The following is a 24,932-nucleotide window of genomic DNA, read 5'->3' as shown; positions in this document are numbered from 1 at the left end:
GCAAATTTTCACCATGTGTTCCTATGGAGGGGGTAAACTGGACGCACAGATGGTTAAAAGTTCTGTGCATAAAACTTTCTATACAAGTCACCGATTTTAGATGTGGAATTTCATCATATACTTCAGTGCCATGTGAAATTCTGCACCAAAATCGGCAACATAAATGCATAGCACATACACCGCCAAGTCTACATAAGTAGCAGAATTACTGGTGTGGATTTTGTGGTGTATTTTTAAGCCATGTGTGAATTCACCCTTACTGGAATACATTTAAACTTAGCAGCCAAGGGGAATAATGTGACAGATCAAGCAGCAAATAGATTTCCCTCTCCCGAAGTACTTGAATGTAAAGTAGCACTCTCATTCAGTCTTAGAAGAAGGTTCGATGGTCTTTTTTCGGATGAATCTTCTGCTACTTGGGGTTCCGGAGGCAATATGCAGTGGGTCACTAGAGGTTCAGACAGGCTACAATAGTAATAACTAGCAATATGTGCAGAGAATAGAATCAGTGGTGTAGCTAGAGAAGAAAAGAGTCCTGTGGATTTGGCCAGGGCATTTAGATATGGGTCTGGGGCAGTAAACTGAATCTTTACTCTACTGTAGGGCAAGTCTAGCTAGTACATTCAATGGAATGAGTGCTGAAAGGACAATCCTAAATTACGTGATTCATAACTAATTGTAATGGAAATAACGGGTCACATAGTAATGATCACACTTTGTATTACAGCTGTTAGATGTTCCATCAGTTCTTACGTCAAAGTTTTAAAGAGTACGTCTAGTTACTAGAACTAGCCATTATTGTTGGTACGTAGTCATTAACCTTCTGCAGTCAGGACTGCACATAATGTACTGTAGAATATGAAGAAATGTAGCTCCGGTGCTATGTGTCCAATGTTCCCGTATTCAGTACAGTGATTGTGATAAGCGCTATACAACATGACATTCTTGATGATAGAGGACCTGCAGTCATTTCTACAAATCACAGGAGGTCTATGCTGCCATATATGTATGAAAGGAAAACTGTCAAACTGAATGCATTGCCCATTGATGGGTACATACTGTACATCATAGGCACTTCAAATAATCTAGATGAATTATTGGAATAAAGGGAAAAACTATTTTGGGGCTGTTTGATAGAATTTATTAGAGAAGTAAAGACATTTTCAAATATGGAGTTATTATAAATGTTCCCCTTAGTCATGAAAGAGTTCTGATAACATATAAAATTGCTAACCCACCCAATGCACAGTACATCAGTGATAAGTAGGGCACTGATTGCAAAGGGGTATGACTGCAGAGTAAGATTACAGAAGGTTGTTTGAAGTCTGTAATCATGGAGGTACATAGAAGGAACACAGAGGAATTCATCATCCATAAAAACGGCTTTAGGCGTTAAGAGCCCAAGTAGGATAACTGTGTTGGGGTAGCCCTACCGCAGCTTTACCACACTAAATGTGAAAAGGATCAACTGCAAAGCCATTGTGTTTAACACCTTTAGTGGCACGCCCAGAAAATCTCCTCGATTTTGCTAAAATGATGAATTCATTTATTTTCCAAAATTGTTATAATGTATTCTTTCATTATGGAAAATGACTCATTTAAAAAACCTGCCCTGTTTGGCACGACATGGTAATAATAAACCTGCCACTGAAGGGGTTAAAGGGGTTGTCCCGTGAAAGCAAGTGGGGTTATATACTTCTGTATGGCCATATTAATGCACTTTGTAATATACATCGTGCATTAAATATGAGCCATACAGAAGTTATTCACTTACCTGTTCCGTTGCTAGCGTCCTCGTCTCCATGGTGCCGTCTAATTTCAGTGTCTAATCTCCTGATTAGACGCGCTTGCGCAGAAGGGTCTTTTGCCATCTCTTCGCTCCGGCACGAGTCGGCAACCTGGTTCCGCCCCCTTGTACGCGTCATCGCGTAGCTCCGCCCCGTCACATGTGCCGATTCCAGCCTCCTGATTGGCTGGAATCGGCACATGTGACGGGGGCAGAGCTATGCGATGACGCGTACAAGGGGGCGGAGCCAGAATGCCGCTGCTGCTGGAGCGCATGAAGGCCTCCTGGAAGCACGATGCACCGTGGGACGGGACAACACAGGCGCCATCTTAGCTGCTGAACTTTATAAGTTATTATTTCATCTCAACAGTAAGTAGGAAGCGGTTTTTAAACGGTTTAAAGGGCTGCTTTATGCCGGGGGGTGACTGGGGGAATGTGCAGATTTAAAATTTTGCGGTTTTGGCTCGGGACAACCCCTTTAATACCCAGCTGCTCACCAACTTACATGTTCTTCACAATATATAACAGATGACATAAGTTACATCTGATATCATATTGCCCAACGTATCCTTACAATACTTTATGTTTAGTGTTTCAAATTCCCATGACTTTTACTTGGTGACGTGTTTCTCGTTTATATCACATGACTTTCATTATGTACAATACCGGTCAAAAGTTTTAGAACAATATTTCCTCAATATTTCCAGTTATTTTTGGCATTAACACAGTTCAAGTCCAGAAAATAATGTGAAATGGTTCAAAGGTTCAAAAGTAAGGTAAAAATATTATGAAATTTTAACATGAAACGCAAAAATAGTTTGAATTTCTGATTTTAATCAAAGGGTGCTTGTCAGGGAACCCATCAAGTACAGCTAATCTGCAGCACAGAAAGCAAATTATGGTTTGAAATTAGATGCAAACTATTCCTAAAGGTGTCTTAACTTTTGTAGATTACTTTCAAACCCTCTGATTCTATATAATCAATATTGGAGCAGATTGCATTACAATACCCTCTAGGATAGAATGTGGACAGTTTTGCTCTTCAGAACAGAGCACATTGCTATCATCATGGCAGGAAAAAGACAACTAACCAAAGAACACAGATAGGCAATTAACCTTTAAAAGTTTAGGTCTGCCCTATTGAGAAATTGCCAAGAAAGCCGAGGTCGCAGTCGGTACAGTTTCCTACAGCATCAAAGGGGACTTGAAAACTGGAGGAAACTGACAGAAAGAGTTCTGACAGATCAAAGGCCACTACAAAATCAGATGACGGGTTTGTGAGAGTCAACAGTTTGTGTGATCGGCGCCTCACATCCTAAAATCTTCAAGCAAAGCTAAATACAGCAAAAAATTAACACGTTTGCATTTCAAATGTGAAGAGGTCTTCAATCTACAGGTTTGTTAGGTAGAGTATCAGTAAGAAAGACACTGCTAAATAGCAAAATGAAAAAAAGGTTTACCTGAGCCAAGCAGCACCTCCAGTGGAGTACTAAGGAGTGGAAGAGGGTCTTATGAATCAAAGTGCGTCATAATCGGCACGTCTAAATAGGAAGTCATCGTGCACTTTTCGTCCACTTTTCACTTGTCGCTCAGTTTCAGCCTGCATCAAAATCATTGCTGGTTCGCTAACTTCTCGCTACGTTTAAACACTCCCACTCCGTCTTTAAAGCACTAAACAAGAAGTGAGGGAGAAGTGAGCGATTCTCAGCAATGATCTGCCTGTCTAAACATTCTGCATGAGTGCGAACAACTCGTGGTGACGTCACCCGCTCATCTGCTTGTTTAAACAACAATCGTCCCGTGAAAAAGAGCCATAACTCTCCGAGATATCCTTATCTCAGCTGCACCACTCATGTATTTCTCATCCTGCTCCTCTAATACCAACACCTCTGTAGTCCTTTTACTGGCTGCCCTATGAGATAATAATCCATTTAAAATCTTTACTTAAACCTATAAAACCTTATCCAATTCTTCCCCATCCTTCTCCAATCACCAAATACCACCTCTACCTTCTGCTCTGTCAATGGCAGCCTAGTCTTTAGCACTTTAACCACTTGCTCACACAAGTCTTCTCATACTATACATCCCATCTCTACTGGAACTCTCTTCTCTCCATCCAACATTCTGGAGCTTTAACCCTCCAAATGTTTACTAAAGGGGTATTTCTTATGACAAGTTTATAACCTGATTAAAATAAATTTTGTCTGCTGTATGTATCTGTGCAGTAGTTTAAGAGAAACTTCAATTTTATCAATAGCAGTACATGCATAGAGGACTACTTGAAGAAGTTCTGGATATTCATGAGCTGCAGGATAGCCTTACCCACCCCACCCTCCAGCCACAAATTGACTAATGTATGCCTATTAGTTTGCATAGAGAGATACCTGCCAATCATTGGATGTAGGGTGGATGTTGCAAGCTGCAGCTCATGAATATAGACTACTTCCTGTAGTTCTGTGCGTAGCTGCTATGGATAAAATTCAATTTTCTCCCAAACTACGCTATACATACATATAGCGAATATATCACTGTAATCAGCATACCTAAACTTTACAATATTTGTAGAAAAAAGGATAAAATAGGTCAGCACTACCCAATAGAAATCTATAGGTGCACGTTAAACCATGGCTGCAACATACAATAGAAGCAGAAACCAAAAAACGGCAAAAGCAAATGTAAATGTATTATGAGTGCTGTTGCTGCTTTTTGGTTTCTGCTTGTATTGTAACCAGCATACCTGTCACTACCTTATGGTGCTCTCAGTGGGGGTTGCAAAAAGATGCTAAACAGTCCCCAACGGGTATTCAAGCATGACTTCCATCTGACATATGTACACCAAGTTGATATGTAGGAAACTGACATAAGAAAATGTCTCTAGAGTAATGTGAAATACAACCAGTCTGAAGAGGAACGTACTGTAGGTTACAGAACTCCAAAAAGTTCATTGTTTAGAAATGAAATCCTTTATTTCTATATGAGCAAATGACAGCTGAAAGACAATGCAAGAATTGGAAGAAAGCGCTATTTCCAGAGAACCATTTAAGAAAATGTAAAAGATATACACAATGGTGTCAGAATATTAAGACGCTTGTTCTTGAGTTGTTCTGCTGCTACCTAAAACTATGGCATTGCAGAGGAGTGAAAAGTCTTCTTCATCATCCGGAGCCATGTACACGGAGCCTACATGGTGGCATATGGAGTCCCTACTTTTCCGTTAACTTGAAGAAAAAGCACTCACGTCTCCATACCTCCAGGTGCTACATGATGGCTCCATGCCACTCGGAAATTGAGTTCCTGAACTCAAGGCATCCCCTGGCAAAATAATGGGCAGGGTTTGATCTACGCAACCAGCTCTGTCTTTAAAGCCACGTGCTTAGGCATAGCATGTTCACTCCAGCAAAGGGGGCTGGATATCTGCCTGATGACCCAAATATATGGCAGGTTCTTATGGAGCAGCATCTGGTCTTCACGGGTCAAAATCAACAGCATATAATAGTAATACTAACCAGCATCCAACTGAAGCAGGTAACCAGGGGGTTAGTGCCATACACTTTGTGCAATCTGAGTATTAAATTTGGTAAGACTTGTCAAATTGTGCAAAGAAAATTGGATTTGCCCTTTAAGCTAGCCATCGACAAACTAATCCGATCAATAACAAGAAGACATCGCGACAAGCTGTGCGTCCAGTCTGATAAATTACCAAGCTCTAGCCAAACACTTCAAATCAATAAGGATATTAAATATCATCCAGGGATTGTTCACATAAGAGCGTAACCTCTATGTACGAGGATGATGGTTCCAATATCACAGCTGTCTTTAAGATTAAATGATCATCGTTCCATTAACACTCAATACTAATTTTCCTAGTTTCCGGACTGAGAATCCAAAGATGAAGAGATTGGCTCTCTATGGGCAGAGATAAACATGCAGAGGAAAAGCATCGGTGAATGGCAGATAAGTTCAATGTAGGTTGTGAGAGGGTTAATGAATATCCAGGAGAGAAAAGAAGGGGGAGACCGAGAGCAGCAGAGTCTTATTGTGTTTGCTTTGCATGAGTGTGGGGATAAGAGCAGGATATGGCTCCACATACTATTATAGTGCCAGGATAAGGTCGTTGCACTTAATTAGTTCTGCAAAATTCCTTGGATTATTTCAATATGCAATAACAGATAAGACGACGGAACCGAAGCTGCTTCATACAGATGCGCCTCACATAACAGAGTACGTCTTATTTGTGACTGACCACTGACTGATGTGAGTTACAAGACAATATATCACTTCTTATCTGCCCGAAGACCCCAACAAGAGAAAGGACATTCTGGAGAAACATTTGTCATATGCACACCAAGAGTGACAGCGCAATATATAATATCCCCATGTAGCCAACTTTAACATTACTCCTAACGCATTATGATAATTTTCTATGCCACTATTTATTTGGCGCTTCAATAGCTTTACAATGGCTTTTGTTATGTTAGGGTGCTATTAAATGAGGACCATTAATGCTCCTGCAATAGCAGTAATGGTCAGGCTGCACCTAAAATAGGAAGTGCAGCCCAGCGATTATTGGGAAAATGTGTAATGTCAATAGCTTTTCAATGGCCTAAGAAAAGATAACTTGTTGCAGAGAGTTATCACAGTCAGTTTAAATTTGGCTACATTGGTAACCTCTGCATATAGATCCCACAGTGGTGGGACATGTCTTGGCTGAGCACATATTAAAGGGGTTCTGACATAAAAAAAAAAAATTTTTACTCACCTTGCCTGGCCAGGACCGATCGCCAGGCATGTCTCCTGCAGCCGGCATCTTTTTCTGTGGCTTGTAGAAGCAGAGCAGGAGCGGTCAAAATGACTGCTTCCTGCTCTGCTCCGTCCATCAGCCACTTCCGAGGTGAATGGATGGGCCGCCCACAGCAAGCACGTCACAAGCAGTGCTTGCTGTGGGCGGCCCGTCCGTCCTGGCTGAACTCCAAGATTCTGCGCGTGCTCAGTGGAGACGCGGCTTGTCCTGACTCCTGTCAGGGGGCACCTCTCCACTGCGCATGCGCGCGATCGCGGAGCAGCGTGGCTCGTGGAGGAAGAAGAGGAAGAGCAGTGCTTGCTGGGAGATGACCCCCCCCCCCGATGTCAACAACAACAGGAGACAAGGTAAGTATTATGTTTTTATGTTTTAGCAGCCATTAAATCGTGGGTTCCCTGTGTCCATTAGGCAGACCATGGAACAATGGCTGCTAAAGCATAAAAACATTATTCATGTCAGAACCCCTTTAAGGTATTAAAAACACAAACTTGTACTATATACTCTCACCCATAACCACAAACACATGTAGCAGAGCTGAACTATATGTTAGAATAATGAGGCACTGTAGGTTTACCTCAACTGTTGATGTAACACAGATACACGTGATATCAACATATGTTGACGAGCTGAATGATGGAGCAAGGTAGACAGATAGATTGATCAGTCATGCATTGACCAATAACTTTCTAACATCTGTCTGTTCTACTTGTATACCTATCTACACATCAGCTTGGACTATATACCCATATGGGGCCAGTGGGAGGGCTGTAACGTTGCATCTATGGATGGATAAATACATTGTTTATTTTACTAGACTTAGACGTGCCGCGTGGTTTTGGATAAGGACCTGGATCATAGCCATGAGGATGGCACTCCTCCAACTTGGCACAGTGCTGCTTTGTTTGCTGCATATCTATCTATCTATATCTATCAAATATCTATATCTATCTCTCATATCTATATCTATCTTTCTATCTCCTATCTATCTATCTTTTTTATCTCATACCTATCTATCTCATATCTATCTATCTGTCTATCTATATCTATCTATCTGTCTATCTATATCTATCTATCTATCTATCTATCTCATATCTATCTATCTATCTATATCATATCTATCTATCCCATATCTATCTATCTATCTCATATCTATCTATCTATCTCATATCTATCTCTCATATCTATCTATCTATCTCATATCTATCTATCTCATATCTATCTATCTCATATCTATCTATCTATCTCATATCTATCTATCTCTCATATCTATCTATCTCCTATCTATCTATCTATCTATCTATCATCTTATCTATCTATCTCCTATCTATCTATCATCTTATCTATCTCTCATATCTATCTATCATCTTATCTATCCATTTGCATGACACACAAAAATGTTTAGCCTCCTGTATCACATTTGGGTGAACAACTGCAAAATCACACTAAGCAAGTCTTCACAGTCTCTTATTCCAGGTAAACCACCTGAAACAGGAATTTTTGGGAACCTCTATTCCTCATGTAATGAAGGGTGGGTTTATGCGAGGCAACATTCAAATAGTCTCTGGAAAATAGTCCTTAAATTGAGTTCTTGGCGTATGAACAACTGTTGATTGTGTGTTTTTAAACAGAGCAATTGCTGTTCACTTGTTGATCAACTTCGCGGTCATTGAAGCGCACAACTCCCTGCAAAGTTATCTGCTAGTTGTTACAAGACAAACGGTTGCCTTTTTACCCCAGACGATAACTAATCAACCAGCAACTATTTTTTAGGTGAGCTGAAATGAAACAACTAGTGACTAGTGAATGAATTAATTCTCATTTTCCTGTTGGTGGCCGTGTTTACATAGATCAACTATTACATTCACTCTTTCAAGCCACCCTAAGGAACTGAATGTGTCCTTAGAAGGATCTTACATGGGATCTCTAGATTCTTGCTGTCTACCGGGTCTCATATTAGCACATCATTGGTGGCTTATAAACAAATGCTATATTCTGGAGCATGGTCAATGAGTATTAAGCGTATTTTCATAAAGAGGTTCTGCAGTAGTGAGTGTTTCTTCATAAGAGTTGTGCATGCATAACTGCACTACTAGTATAAGAGACTTTCTTGGAGTTCATCCTCGTGATCCAATTTGCTACTATTTGTGTTCCAAAGACAAATTGCACATGTAATTTGTAATTTGGTCTACAGTCACCATAGGTCACCACTATTGATAATGAACTACTGATGATGAATTTGTAATGAATGTCTATGCTTATGAGGATTTAATTACTGATCTAGGAGCTTAAATCCTTTATGTTGAATAATTTATAAAGTGTTTGCAAAGAATCTGAACAATACAAGTAAAGAAGAGCCTAACATCTTGCAAGCTCATTGTTTATGGTGATCCAGCAGGGCTTTACATTGTGTCTACATCTATACATTGTCTGCAAGGATGTGGAGGGGGTTGGTGGGGGAGTGCAGACTTGACTGTACATTGTGTCTACATCTATACATTGACTGCAAGGATAGGGGGGAGGATGTCTGGGGACTTGACTTTACATTGTGTCTCCATTTATACAATGTATGGATACAAGGATGGGGTGCAAAATGCTGTTTAAATCTCATCCTATACTAATAAAATTCATACTAGTTTATCACCAATGAACACATAACATCTTACCTCCCAGCCATTCAGATGAGATGTTCTGCAGCAAAGTGAAAGGGATGCAAAAGAAAGTTACCAACAAGTCACTGCAAGCTAATGAACAGATAAAGATATTTGTAGCTGTCCTCATTGCCTTCTTCCTGATGATAATATAAACCACAAGACTGTTGCCAAACAGTGCCAGGACAAAGATGATAATGTACAATATCAGAAACACCACCTTGGCACTGAGGGGTAGCTCTGGGATGTAAACCAAGGGCTTAAGACCATAAGCTGCAATGAACTCCAGTCTGCTCATGTTGTGTTCCTTTAACAACTGATTGAAGGCTTCAGGAGTAATGTTAAGTCTTCTGTCCATGGTGCTGAAATTCCCTGAAGAAGCCAACTCCGAGCAAAGAGAAGTGCCTACCTGCTTAACAAAGCAGTCTTACATAGTGGTTCCTGAGCCCATGTGACCAAAGTACAGATGCATAGCAATAAATACTTCAAAACTTTCATAGTAACATTGTATCTCCAGCCATCAGTTTGCTGTCAGCACTCCTAGTGGTCCATACAGAAGGTACCTTCTTTATAGACCTCTTCCACCGGTCTGGCTTAGCTCACACTTTTCCCTAGTGATGGACTGCATGCCTTCTCTTTCTACAGGTCAACATTGCGGATAGGTTTCCTCCCCCTTCTCTTGAGGACTGAGAATTTGTAGTTTCCCTCTCCGCTCTGCTGGTGCCAGCCGGAGATGCTGCCTCTTCTGGTCTGTTCTGCACTCCTTGCTGTCAGAGGGACTGTCTGCTTACTGCATTACTGCCTACAGAGCAGGACACAATGGGATTCTATTTGCTGGCACAGTCATTGCAAGTTACTGATGAGAAGCCTTGCGTTCTCACACCAGAAGTCTTGTATAAGCATTGCTTGATATATGAGAGACTGACAAAGCAGGAGACAGCTTCAGCATGGACAGAGGAAGACGAAAGAGAATCTATATGTGCCTGAATTTCATGTTATGGCATGAAATACGTATAACCACTGGATAATAATAGAATTTCTTCAGAACTGCACATGTAGCACAGTAAAACTGTAACCCATTTGCAGTTACTGAGAAGTAGTGAAAGTTTAGGATGCTTATCATGTAATTTAGGATAACTGTGAAACAATGTATACTCTACTCATAGAAAAGTGTACAGAGGTAAAGTTTAACATGACTGTGATAACTTTTTGCAACAAGGTATCCCATTTTAAAGGGATTGTATAACAATTGACTTTTATCACCTATCTAATGGTTTGATCACCATTGAGACCCCCACTATCCTGAGAGCAGTGGTCTTGTGTCTCCACTTTTTTTTACTATTGTGTGCTTGCTGCACCCATCTGCACTGATGCAGAGAGTGAATGGAGTGGCAGTCGCACATGAATAGCATCACTCCATTCATTTTCAATTGGGTTGACAGAAATAACCAAGTACCAGCGCTCGGCTATCTCCATCAGCTACAATGAAGATGAATAAAGCAGCACCGCATAGGCATGCCCGCCGCTCTATTCAATCTCCTCTTCACTGTGGGGGTGCAGCAAGCCCACAGTGAGGAGAAAGGATGAACATGGGACCCCCATTCTCACGATCAGTGGGGGTCTCAGAGGTGAGCTGGGAGCATCAGTGCGTGTTCTTTTGCACACGTAATTGCACATGACTTGCGTGCACAAAAAGTACAGTAGACTTAAATGCTGCAACCTTTTAGAATAAAACATACATGCTGTGCAAAGCTCGGTAGAGTGTGGGTTTGCGTGGTGTACGGCAGTCAGAGACAGAAAAACGCTTTAATGTCCAAGTACGGGCATGACCTGTGTTTATTTTTCAGTCCAATAAATCAAAAAACAATATAGCCTTGGCTTCAGGCATGAAAATAACAGTCCAGCTTCTCCAGCATTAGTTTCACAGACAGTCCCTGCCTGTACAGGTCACTTGCTGCAGGTGCACCAAATAATAAGGCTTTTACCTCCAGGAGGTATATCAGGCTGCCTGGGTCCAGCCGCCATCCAGTCTCTCTGGCTCTCTCAGCCAATGTCTCCCTTGACTGTAGCAGGAATGCACACTTATATCCCACTTCCTGACCACACCTGTGGGCATTTTCCCTTTTCTCAGGCACCAGAATGCCTGTCTGTTGCCCCCTACAGGCCATTCTCTGTAGTGCACCTTTACAATGCCCACAGTTTACATACTTGTCCCTGATTGAGGCTTCCTGTAGTTCGGGAAGCAAAAATCTGGTGCCAAGTTCCCTTTAACTCGATGGCCATTCTGAGTATTTGGAGCTATGTGTCAGAAAGACAGAACTCCCATAAGAATTAAAATACACGAGGAAATTATCATAGCATAGCCCTGAAAATAATACAGTGTTAAAAAGTGGACATGCTTTATAAAATGGTATGTACAAGGCTTTAATGATATTTTAATCACTTAAGACAAAAATAGTGGGCAACATTAGCCAGGAACTCACACCAGTTTTGAGAATGTGGGATCTTAAATCCTCATTCTCAGCAACGTTTAGGCTACTCGTGTGCATCCATTCTCCATACCTATAAAATGTAATTACATGAGTTGATCAAGAAGGAGTGCACTGAAATCTCCATAAAGGCATTGTCTAAGGAGAACACAGCACAGAGGATAACTTGCTGATTGATGGGGGTCTGAATGCCGAGGCCCCAACCAGCCCCAAGAATGGAGGTATAGATTTTCCCTATATGGAGCAGCAGATCCCCATTCCCGGAATCACTGGGGGTCCCATTGATCAGATTCCTACAGATCAGCAAGTTATCCCTTATCTCATGGATAGGAAAAAAAACGTTTTCCTGAGTCAGTATTTTAATTGATAAGCAGTGTTGAGTGAACCAAACCAGTAGTATCTTGTTTCGGATTGAATTTTGCTAAAAGTTTAGTTCTGTGTGAACCTGAACTCAGCTGAACCCTTCTGTGGCTCCGTGGTTAGCACTGTTGTCTTGGAGTGCCGGGGTCCTAGTTTCAAATCCGACCTAAGACAATCTGCATGGAATTTCCGTTTCTCCCCCTCCAGAGGGGGAGTGATATAAAGTACTGCATAAACCGTATGTGCTATATAAATTAGGCCGCCTGCACACGGGTAGATTTGCATTACGGAATCCAGACTGGGCGTCCGCCTCCAGATTCTGCAGCGAATACCGCCCATAGCATGCTATGGCAAAACATGATTTCCTCTACACAAGCGGAAATCGATTGCGATTTTCCGCTCACGGAGGAGAATTCACAATGTGCTGCAATTCTGTGCGACTTCCATGCGGACGGCTTCCATTGAAGTCAATGGTAGCCATCCACCCCGCAGCCCTTCCGCAATCATCATGGCGGAAAGGTCACAGGATCTGCGTCATCGCCTAGCGACGGCACGGCATTACCTGTACTGCACATGTCCGCCAGCCGGCGTATCTGCAATACAGATAAGAAGACTGCGGACAGGTGTGCTGGTCACTATATCTGACCCGCCTGTGTGCAGGCCGCCTAAAAGTGATTATTATGAAACACACAGAGAACATACAAATCCCTTGCAGATGTTGTCAGATTTGACCCCAGCACTGCAAAGTGAGGGGGCTAACTGCTGAGCTACAGGATAAACTATTGCTTACAGGGCTATTATACAGTGCTATACACTAATTTTAGGGGTATTGAAGAGGTACCAAAAGACGTACTAGTTCAGTTCACACTAATCCAGGATGTACCAAACTGTTTGCCATTTGACAAACTGGCTAAATCGAACTTTTCAAAGGTTCACTCATCTCTATTGGTGAGTTATCCTGAAAGCTTGGTCTTTACCTAATGGGAAATTGACTCCTGCTCTTCATTTAGATCTGATGAAATGACTATCATCAGAAAACTTTAACCATACCTCACACTACGCAATCTACAAATGTGAAACTAGATATAGAGTTAAAGGAACAGATGAATTAGAGAGGTTGTACAGGATTGATTTATTCCAGAAACAGATCCACACCTGTCCATAAGTTGTATCTAGTAATATAACTTACTCTACCTCTATTGAAGTGAATCAGGTTTAACTGCAATACCACACCTATCCTGTGGAAATGTATGGAGCTGTTTTTTTTTGTTTTTTTTTTAAGAAAACAGCTATGTTTTTCGAATGCTATGCAAACCATTTAGATATTCTCTCTACTGACCCCTGTAGGTGTAGTAAAAAGAAACTATATAGTCAGCTGCCAGAGGGGAAAGGAGACTGATTCTGTTTAGAGCAAAAACAGAGCAGGGTGTAAGAGCAGCAACACCAATGGGGACATATAAACACAAAATATAGAGCAAAATGTATGTTTATGCTAGGAAAACTGCAGATCAATTTAAAACAGCTATTAACAGATTGTTAAGACTTTTGTCATGGCAACAATACATAGAATAACCCCTCTAATATGAAACTAATTTTACTTCTCTAAACCTCCCGCATGTACAACAATAATCATAGAAAGACAAGTAAAGAAATGGTGTCACTTTAGGAATCTGTCACCAATCATCCCTGACTGTAAACTGTAATTTCTATAAGAAGCAGGATGATAATGATAGTAAGTATAATAGTTTATAATCTCAATGAGGACCATTATAACCCTGATTATATAATATTTCTGAAGACCCTAACTAGATACTTACAGGGCTGGCATTAATGGGATGACTCAGATAAGATTACAGAGCTGCTCACAGAATAGTTGCACTGAGGGTGGCATTTATCATTTATGAATATCTTCAATGTGAGAAGTCTACAATCAGAAGAAATTGCATACCTTGCAGAAGTATTATCCCTTGGCTGGTAATTAGATTATATTTTCAGTTTCCAGGTAATAACTGGTCCTGTGAATGGAACGATCATTAAATGGCTGCATAGATTTCAATTGCAAATAATGATTTTGCTTTGCTAAAGAAGGTATTGAAAATCTGTTTGATTTGTTGTCGCAGAATTCCATTTTCTGTATCCCAGCTTCCAATAATCTGCTGTTCGAGCAGTAACTTTTGCACTGTGCAGTTTGAGGATTCTGTTTCGGGGATGGTACAGATGGTGACTGACACATTGTAAAAACTCAATTTACAGCAATGTAGCTCAATTATCATAACTAGATTGACCCAATGTTCGCTAGGAGAACATAAAATGTTTCAAAAGTGGTTGTTGTGAACTTCTAAATCTGCTTGGTTAGGTGATTATTTAGAGGGTCATTTTGTATTTGGAGCAGATATCTATAGACATAAAATAGGATGTATGTGGTGTGGTGTATGTGCCACCATAACTCATGAACGCTTGGAACAATTTCAACCAAACTTGGTACATATATACAGTAACTCATCCCATGGAGACAAATTTTGGGGGAGATAAGACAGACCCACTACCCCTGGGGGGAGGTAGGTGGAATGCCAGAATTGCACTTGAGCAGATGCTTCTTATTTCACAGTCTTATCTAACACAGACAACTATCAGGGTAATATTCTTTCGAAGTACAGCACCAATCGGGCCCACCCCACTTGCCCCGTTGCCGGCGATAAGAAGAAAACACCACACGGAGGTCTGGTATAGTTTCTCACACGGGACATGGCTGCGTTTTGCCGACGTCCTTTATTACAGATTACATGAGATCTTATACCCTTTGTCCCATCACCAACAAGGGGTGATGGGCTTATAACCATATATGGGAAGACCGGATTTCCGCCTTAGACAGTGAGGCGCCTCTGGCTTGTACAGAAAATCACGTATTTAATTAACTCCAGTGCAAAGAATCACCCACTCAATTCTAAGAAGTCCAGATTTCCGGCCTGGGACAGTGAAAATTATGTACATAGTGGAACATCTTGATATGGGCTTCTGGGAAAACGGCCAAGTACACGCGTCCTTCATGTCTGGTTCGGTATCATCTCTGAATTTCTAGAACATCTCTCTCAGCCTTCTAAAGCCTTGGAATATCTGATGTAAGGCGACATATAAGTTTTTTTCATTTGGAATTGAATAAAACTTGCATATAGGTATAAAACATAAAAAAACATATGGCAATATATATATATATACCCTCACAAACCCCCCTAAAAAACTTATATGGAGATCAAGCATCAGACTTTGCACTCTTCCTCGGTCGTCTCTCCCTTGCGTCAGGGTTTCTCCACTGCCCGTAAGTCCCTACTCCTACAAGGGAGGGATCCCTACCTCACCTCAGAAGGAGGCCATGGATTCCCTGGGCTTATTTTCGGGCATCCATACCCTCTATCTGTACGAGTTAACACCCCACAGGGTGTGCCCTCGCCAGAACCTAAGGTCTTCTGCACTTTCCCTAGGCAAATGGGAAGTCCACTGACAGTCCATCTTATGAGACCGGGGCGGCGCAGTACTAGTCCATCTCTCCATTCTTCTGGTAACGTATCTGGTTGGCATTATCGGAACTGGCTCTTCATCTTTTTCAAACAAGGGAAATTTTGGTCACATTAAAGGGATAATACACAAACAGGAAATTACATACCCCACCTCCTTCTGCTAAAATCATATCCAGGGCCACTCTATTTTGGAACGCCATGGTTGCAGTGGGCCCTAACTGGTCAATTAACCCTTGCAAAGCATCTCTGGTGTAGTTTACAAACCTCTACTGATTGGAATAGATATAATTCATCTAAGCTACATTATTATTAACAGTGATAAAAGCAAATAAGGACTCAAAACCTGCTTTAACCTGATCTCTAGAATTAAATTCATCAGGCACGCCCCTTGGCACTCCTATTGCATCTATGTATACATGTGGGTCAAAGTTACCACCTGGAGCGTCAACTTCTCTCTTAGCACGATGCGGTGTTGGATTCTCACCCTCAGTGTAGGCTTCATATTGCACATTTCATTGTATTAATTTGTTCTGAAACAGGGGGCTAGTGTACAGTAGTCAAAGGTGTGTGTTAGAGGAATTGTACCACATTATAGCATGTAAAGGATATGCAGGATCATGAGTTTTTTCAGTGCGAAGTGTGGATCCAAGTGGGCTTTCCTTCGAGCTTGACTGCAGTTGGGTGAACAACATCTGGTAAAGGACCTTTAAACAGGGTTTCTCTCTCAAACTTTTTCACATAGACCCTGTCACCTGGTTTTAGATTGTGACACTCATCTGTAGGACCTGGGAGAAAAGCAGAGACTGCAGAATGCATTATTGACAATTCCTTGGAGAGGCCTATGACAAAATTAACAAGAAAATCATTCCCCAAACTCTGATACTGTGGCATGTATCCTCCTGAGAAAAAGAAAAACTAATAGAAGACACTCAATTCAAAATTTTCCCATTTCCTTCATTGCCTTTTGTATCTACTTTCCCACTACTCCGCGGATGGTAGGGTGTGTGAAAAGCCTGAAATATACCCAAAGCAGACATGATGTGTTGCATTATTTCACCTGTGACATTTGTACCTTTGTTTGACTCAATCACTTCCGGTACCCCATATCTGCAGATTACCTCATTCATGAGCTTCTGTGTGGTTACCTGCTTATTTACTTTGGTAACTGAGTAGGTCTCCAACCTGAAAAGAAATCAACAACAAGCACATATTCATGCTTCCCAACAAGTAGGAGCTGAGTGTAGCCAATTTGCAATCCCTGAAATGGGTAGAGTGGCCTAGGCAAGTGTGATGTGGCACATTTACTTCTGCCCTGTTGCTTACGGCAAAGATCATGCAAAATTGGACAAATGATGCAGCAGCTACAGAAAACCAAGGAGCCACCCGTCCTTGTTCAAGCGTCGTCATCATTGCTGCTTTGAGAGGTGCGTCTTCCCGTGCGTCAGCTGGGCCATCATGAGGCACAGGGACCATGGTAGGCAAGTGCTGTTGACTGTTCACCATGCGCCGTCCCTTTTTAGTCCATTTGTCTTTTCTTCCTTGCTGGCTCGTAACTGTAAAGTCATTAGCATATCAAAGTCCAAATTTTTATCAAAGTCCAAGTTCAAATCAAAGTCGAAGTTCAAATCAAAGTCCAAGTGTAGTCAAAGTCCTAAGTTATTGTCGAATTCTTCTTTTCTTCTTTTCTTCCACGGCTTGAGGGCCGCTGCTTTTGCTGTGTGGTCTGTGATGGCGTTGCGTCTCGCTTCTTTGGTGTAGGAATTGGTGTGAGCTTTCCACCTTGTCAGGTAGAAATAGGGCCTCCGTGAGACTCTGCCCGCTGCATCATTCTCAATTGGCTATCCTGCTGTGGTAAAAAAATGTCTGGCCTTCCATGTTGGGCCGTAATCATGAGCTATGCCAAATGCATACCGGGAGTCAGTGTAAATGTTTGCCGTCTTACCTTCCTCCACTCTACACGCCTCAGCGAGGGCTTTTAATTCCGCTTCTTGTACTGCGACATGCGGAGGCATTCTGCTTTTAGGACATCTTGTTGTGTAACCACTGTATATCCAGTGTGGAGTCGTCCATCACCCTGGGTACCATCTATAAAAAACAACTCAAAATATGCATTATTAACAAGGGCTTTCAGTAACTTTTTAAAACTTAAATTTTCTTGTTGCATCAATGCTAGACAATCATGCTGATATTCTATTTCAAAAAGATCAGAATCTTGTTGCAAAAAATTTAAAAATTTAAAAATGGCTTGCAAAAAATTTAAAAATGGCTGAATTTAAAAATGGCTGACTTGCAATACCTAGATCACCTATGCCTTCTCCTCCCCCCCTTTAAACCAGGGTACTCAATTGGAACAATAGTAGCCGGGTTTAAGTTATTATAACATTGTAAAAAGATTTGATGGATGCAGATAAGGCCTGTAAGATGTTAGCACCTATAACAGAAACATGAGTTACATCGGGGCAGAATAATCTACAAAACATCTACTAATATTGGAAATGTGAGATCCCTTTAAGTGAATTCATTATTAGTCTGTTCCTGCCTGCAATATCTTTATCAAATTTCAGACAGGAGAAAAAAAAACAAAACAAAAGAAAAGCTTTTACTAGCTGTTCAAGCTCCTCACCCCTCCCTTGTACCAGAGGGATGAAACATTACTACGTACTATAACATCATCTAGCTCCACCCCTTCGATATTGGCTCCTTGCGACTTTCTTCCCAACTCCATTTCAGCGTAACAGTCCACATGTCCACATCTCAACCAAGCAAAGTCCCATGCATGGGGAGGACTTTTATCCCCAGTCAATTATCTGCATCACACATTCCACCACAGCTTGAACACGGGTCACTAACTCTCATCCATCCATGCTCTCAAGTTTGCTCCGTCACCCCCCTTGAAGGTGTACCAGTCCATACAGATGCACGGACAAAAAAAGTTTGACAAACATACATACATCAGTTGAAAAACACCGAGGTGAGTGCTTTTAATTTTATAAAGTACATGATTCTATTGAGATGAGATTGTGAATGAGCGCTATTTATGACAAATTATGTGAAAAAAGTTTGCTGAGTGACTGAGATATTCTATATTTCTTATCTACTGAAGCTATTATATGCTGTATTAAACGCTGAAGTGTTTTAGAATCTGTGACCCTGAATTTGGAGTGAATTCTGAAAGCCCCCACCTTTTTTTAAAACAAACTGTTATCTCTCCGCGAATATGAAACACAGACTGAATAAGTTTTAGCGTAAACTATTGCCTGCATTTTGAAATCATAATTACAGCGCAACATGTTCTTCATTTTCAACCCCTGTATAAGTAAGAATATAACTTAGAAATTGCTATATTTCCCTGCCTACTAAGACAGTATAACTAATTAAATTCATTTCAAGCCTCCATTCCATTTACGCAAGCAGAGATATTATCCAGGGTTATTATTGCATTTTCTCTCGCTTCGTTATCTCTTGACCTTGAAGACTGAACACAAGCTCGCAGCTACATGTCAACAAAACTCTTCTCATCTAAAAGCAAGCTCAGTTAACTATTTGCACATACAGTATATACATATATATATATATATACATATATATATATATATATATATATATATACACACACATATATATCCACCTAGTATGGATTATACATATTATCTATTATCTATCTTGTATTATACACATTTTTCTCCTTTCTTTGCCAACAAATCACATGCATTGTAACTTTTTTATCGACTTGCTTGCTCCTTCAGCACTTTCTCCCTACCTAACTGCCAATATAACCTTCAATAGACACTCTCCTGACGCCCTCTTGATCACTTACTGTACTTTTCAACATTTCACTTACGGATACTTTCTTAAACAAATAATGTGTACATACTTTCTCTGACTGTCTCTCTCTCTCTCTCCTCCTCCTCCAGCACTGTCTAGCAAAACCTGATCTTCCAAGGCACCTCTGGGTCCTAAAGACCTCCCTCCCAGACACCATTTTGTAATCTGCCGTGCGGGTCGGTGTCACACATTTTCATTAGAGTTTTCTTACATTCTACAAATTCATCCACACGGCGGCAGCCCTTGAGGGGCTCTGTCTTCTTTAATAAGGTCTTACGCATATTAGAACAACAACAACAATAATAATAACACGCTCCATAGAGTGCATCCTTCTGACCCGAATTGTCAGCCCCTTATATACCGGCAAGACAACCGAAGGCATCTTCTTCCATGGAACCAATCTCATAGAGTGCATCCCTCTCAGCTAAACCATCAACAACTAAACTAAACTAAAACGGAGGGTTCCTTCGTCTATGGGACCTGTCTTACAGAGTGCTTCCCTCTCCTCTAAACCATTAACGACTAAATAAACTCAAACGGAGGGTTCCTTCGTCTGTGAGACCAAATGAAAAGTAAGAGAAAAAAAAATTCTGCAGATACAACAAACAATCAAACAATCTCCACTATCGCTAAAACGCTACGGACTTCAAAGTACAAATAAACTACAGACTAGTTTCTGGGTGACCGATTGGTGCGCATATCACGGTCAGTGGTCCATGACGGCAAACCCGGAGCCCACACGAGTTACCGTGTAGAACTCTTAACCCAACCCGTCCGGTCACAAACCACAGATAGTCAGTCCTGCTGCAAGACTCGCAGTGTAAAACACAACATAAATATATGCTGGCCTTACCTGGAGTTCTAAGTGAGTTGATCAGGCTCGGTTTGCAGCAGGACGGCTTCTCAGTGGCGTGGATCCGGGTGGAATGCGTTGTAGGCTCTGGCTTTGTCGCCCCAGTTGGTTGCGCCATTTATCAGGGTAATATTCTTTCTAAGTACAGCACCAATCGGGCCCACCCCACTTGCCCCGTTGCCGGCGATAAGAAGAAAACACCACACGGAGGTCTGGTATAGTTTCTCACACGGGACATGGCTGCGCTTTGCCGACGTCCTTTATTACAGATTACATGAGATCTTATACCCTTTGTCCCATCACCAACAAGGGGTGATGGGCTTATAACCATATATGGGAAGTCCGGATTTCCGCCTTAGACAGTGAGGCGCCTCTGGCTTGTACAGAAAATCACGTATTTAATTAACTCCAGTGCAAAGAATCACCCACTCAATTCTAAGAAGTCCGGATTTCCGGCCTGGGACAGTGAAAATTATGTACATAGTGGAACATCTTGATATGGGCTTCTGGGAAAACGGCCAAGTACACGCGTCCTTCATGTCTGGTTCGGTATCATCTCTGAATTTCTAGAACATCTCTCTCAGCCTTCTAAAGCCTTGGAATATCTGATGTAAGGCGACATATAAGTTTTTTTCATTTGGAATTGAATAAAACTTGCATATAGGTATAAAACATAAAAAAACATATGGCAATATATATATATACCCTCACACAACCTCCTCATCATCCTACACTAATCTATTACACAAATGACCTCCTCCTCTTCAAATACTAATATACTACACAGACCTGTAATATCTTACACAGACAACCTCCTCCTCTGCGCCAACTACCACACAGCTACGTCGTGGCCGGATCTTCTTTTTTCTGCCCAGCGGATGTGCTCAGTACGCCAGCAGCATGCCGCAGATGCGACGTGCACACTTTTTAAAAATAAAATCTCCTGCTCTCCCGCGTATCCGCGGCATAGCACAAAAACAGCTGTGGGTGTGCTGCAGATACGGACGCCTTCCACTGATTTCAATGGAAGCCACGGGAGCCATCCATGCAGGAGATCATCAGGAAAATGGAGCATGCTGCAATTTCTTCCTGTGCGTGCGACCCGCACACCAAAAAAAAATAAAATCACATCCGTATGCATTTACTTGCCTTGCAGATAATAATGCATTGCTATGGACTTTTGGAGCTGTGGATAAAATCCATACGCGACATTGGGCCTAAGGAATGCTTTTCCTGTGCCAGGATCCATTTTTCATTTTGGTTAAAAATGACACAATGAAGAGTGGCTCTACTGCGGGTAATGTGCAACAGACCTTACACCAGCTGAGCAGTACGTAGGCATATGATTCCAATATATTCTTGTTAACAAATGTCTTTAGAGAATTCATGGGTGCTTTGTCAAATTTGCAGACAGATGCTATACCCCTATATACAGATCAAGCCCCCATAATCCACCCAATTGTCCTAGGATCATGAATAATTCACATGTACTATGCCAAAAGCTTTGGATAACAGTTTTTTGCATGATATGAAACCTATGCTATCAGACCCCAGCACCCCAGACACTTCCAGACCTCTGTAAGGGCGATACCCTATTGGGATGTGTGAAAAATCCACACATAAATATTATAGTTGACAAATTTATAAAGGTTAAGGTAAAACGTGACGTTACAGTGACATCTAGTGGCCAGTTTCCATAACAACACCTTTTGATTGTTTTACCCTGGACAATTTTCCAAAGGAGGAAAGGAGTACAGTGCGCACTGTTAGGAATAGCTAAAATCAAACTGTAACTTCTCAAATGTTGTCCACCATTGTTTTGAGTTTGGAACTGTTGCTGTCTTCATCTACCTTGCTGTGTACTGGGGAGCATTACTCAAGCAAAGCAGGGAACCCAAACTATTAGGAGAGGCAGCATTATTAGACTCTTAAATATCAAGCAGGCTTGGATTTGTTCACCCTACTAAGGACAACATAAAGGGAGTAATCAAACAGATCCTATGCTATCCTTGTCAAGCCGTGCACTGTTAAGTCATTATAACTACTAGGTGGAGTAATAGAGGCTAGTGTTTGTTTTACTAAGGCACATTCTATTTGTGATAAATATATGATCGATGGATGTGACTTCACAGACTTGAAAAGAGGTCCAAGCTCCATGGCCCCTTCAAACACTTGATTTGTATGGAGTGTTTAGAGTCAGCACTCCCAATGCTGTAGATAGGTCATCAATTTTTAAGTAATGAAAAGCCTCTTTAACAGGCTGTGGAGATCTGGGTGACACAATTACATTCTGATTTCTCTCTGACAGCTTAAAAGAGGATCTAACAGGAATCCTCCTACCGACTCAAACTATATAAAAAGTTATAGAAAGTGTCAGAAAGATGCCAAGAAGAAATGTTGGAGCCTCTCACACATTTCACCCAGCACATTAATGCTTTATAAGCCTTTTTCTCCTTTTTCGACACTCATTTTCAAAAAGATTGGATGGATTTAATAATGTGTCAGCGCTGAAGAGCAGAACTGCCGAGATGTCAGGCTGCCATGTTTCATTATCTCATTATTTCATTTCCATCAGAGTAATAAATAAAAGTATTAGAATAAATTGCTGACTAAAGATTACGATTACTTGCTCCACTTGATTTAGTACAGCTTACTCTGATGTGGAGTGACTTCACATAAAATATTAGATACCTCCATGTACTGCTGTACTACACCATGCTAATAATAGATGATTAGCTCCCATTGTAAGAGATAAAGCAAGAAAGCCAGGGAATGCCCTCACTAAACTATCAGATTATTTCTGACAGTCTTTAGCTAGTTAATGCGGCATTCCGTATAGACTGCTGTGGCAATTAATACAGACCCCCCAAAATTGATTCAAGCTCTAGACCCCCAAAATGAATTCCGACTATAGATTTATACCCCCAAAATATATTCTGACCACCAGACTTAGTCCGGAAAATTAATTTCAACCACAGACTCGAACTCACAAAATTCATTTAAACCCCAAATTTAAACCCTCAATCAGCGGTCTATCTATAGGGGATGCAGAGGATGTGGTTGCACCCGGGCCAGGAGCCCAGTACTGTGAATAAAGCATTATAGTTGGGGGCCCTGTGCCAGGGTCCATTTTTCATTTTGGTTAAAAATGACACAATGAAGAGTGGCTCTACTGCGGGTAATGTGCAACAGACCTTACACCAGCTGAGCAGTACGTAGGCATACGATTCCAATATATACTTGTTAACAAATGTCTTTAGAGAACTCATGGGTGCTTTGTCAAATTTTCAGACAGATGCTATACCCCTATATACAGATCAAGCCCCCATAATCCACCCAATTGTCCTAGGATCATGAATAATTCACATGTACTAAGCCAAAAGCTATTGATAACACTTTTTTGCATGGTATGAAACCTAAACTATCAGATCCCAGCACCCCAGACACTTCCAGACCTCTGTAAGGGCGATACCCTACTGGGATGTGTGAAAAATGCACACATAAATATTATAGTTGACAAATTTATAAAAGTTAAGGTAAAACATGACGTTACAGTGACATCTAGTGGCCAGTTTCCATAACAACACCTTTTGATTGTTTTACCCTGGACAATTTTCCAATTGGTGGTCTTCAGGTCACTTGATCATAAAGGCAAAGAACAGGACTTTTGAGCACACTGTAAGAGAACTTGTGATGCAGAAAGTTTTAAAGTAGCTCAGGAAGAATGAGTATGGGTTAAGGTAAAACGTGACGCCCAGGAGCCCAGTACTATGAATAAAGCATTATAGTTGGGGGCCCTGTTACAGATTTTGCATTGGGGCCCTGAAGCTTCATGTTACACCTCTGCCCTCAATGTAATTCAGTCCCCAGACTCAGGCCCCCAAAATTCATTTTGATTTCAGTCAATACAGACCCCAGGGTCAGCTCCCCCCAATGCAATACAGACCCCAAACTCAAAAAATTTTTAAAAAAAACTCAGACCATCACACACACCCTATGCATGTGAAATCGCCGGACATGGCCAGGAGAGGGCGGGAACAAGTGTCCAATTAGCAATATGTCAGGATGCAGGGAGACTTCATCTTCTCAGTGGCAGGACTATGAAAACATAGAACTCTTCAAGTTTTTATTGCATCTGTTTATTCCAGATATTCGATCTGGGTGTTATTAGTGACATGGCAGATGTCAAGTCAGTAGTCCAGTTCAGTGGAATTGAAAATAGAGGATATGCCACTATGCATCTGGGCAGTGGCATCCCTATAGAAGTCATAATTATGACCCAGCCCTTGAGCCTGGGGCCCAAAGGGCTTCCTCACCACATTTACGGTTATCACAACTTACTCCCGCTTCAGGTCCCCAATTTCTCACACGGAAGTTACTTTTATTTCTACACATGCAGGGAAGTGCAAGGGACCCCACCCTGCTCACAGTATAACAAAACTCAGCAACTCCCGCCGACTCTCGTACTTCCTGTACAGAGGCGGGATGGAAGCCTGGGGGGCAGAGGTTGAGCTCTATGTATCAACCAGACGCTGGCCAACTTTTCTCTTCACTGACTCCTGTGTTGGTCTGAGTAGCAGAGTGAAGCTGATGATGATCAGGACCTGTCTGCAGCTTTATGACCCCCCACGCCCCCACCCCCGGAGTGTTACCAG

General features: G+C 41.5%; 1 protein-coding gene across 1 annotated transcript in view; it reads right to left on the bottom strand.

The window, feature by feature from the left end:
- Positions 1 to 9,593, bottom strand: part of LOC136610802 (pyroglutamylated RF-amide peptide receptor-like) — a 114,153-nt gene extending 104,560 nt beyond the window's left edge. Inside the window, exon 1 of the mRNA XM_066590003.1 lies at positions 9,251 to 9,593. Within this exon, the coding sequence (XP_066446100.1) occupies positions 9,251 to 9,593 (343 nt within the window). The remainder of the gene's footprint in view (positions 1 to 9,250) is intronic.
- Between the last annotated feature and the right edge of the window lie 15,339 nt (positions 9,594 to 24,932).

This window comes from Eleutherodactylus coqui, chromosome 2, assembly GCF_035609145.1.
Source record: "Eleutherodactylus coqui strain aEleCoq1 chromosome 2, aEleCoq1.hap1, whole genome shotgun sequence".
In the NCBI taxonomy this organism is placed as follows: Eukaryota; Metazoa; Chordata; class Amphibia; order Anura; family Eleutherodactylidae; genus Eleutherodactylus; species Eleutherodactylus coqui.
The sequence above is the reverse complement of the archived record's forward strand: the minus strand, read 5'-3'. Positions and strand labels throughout refer to the sequence as shown.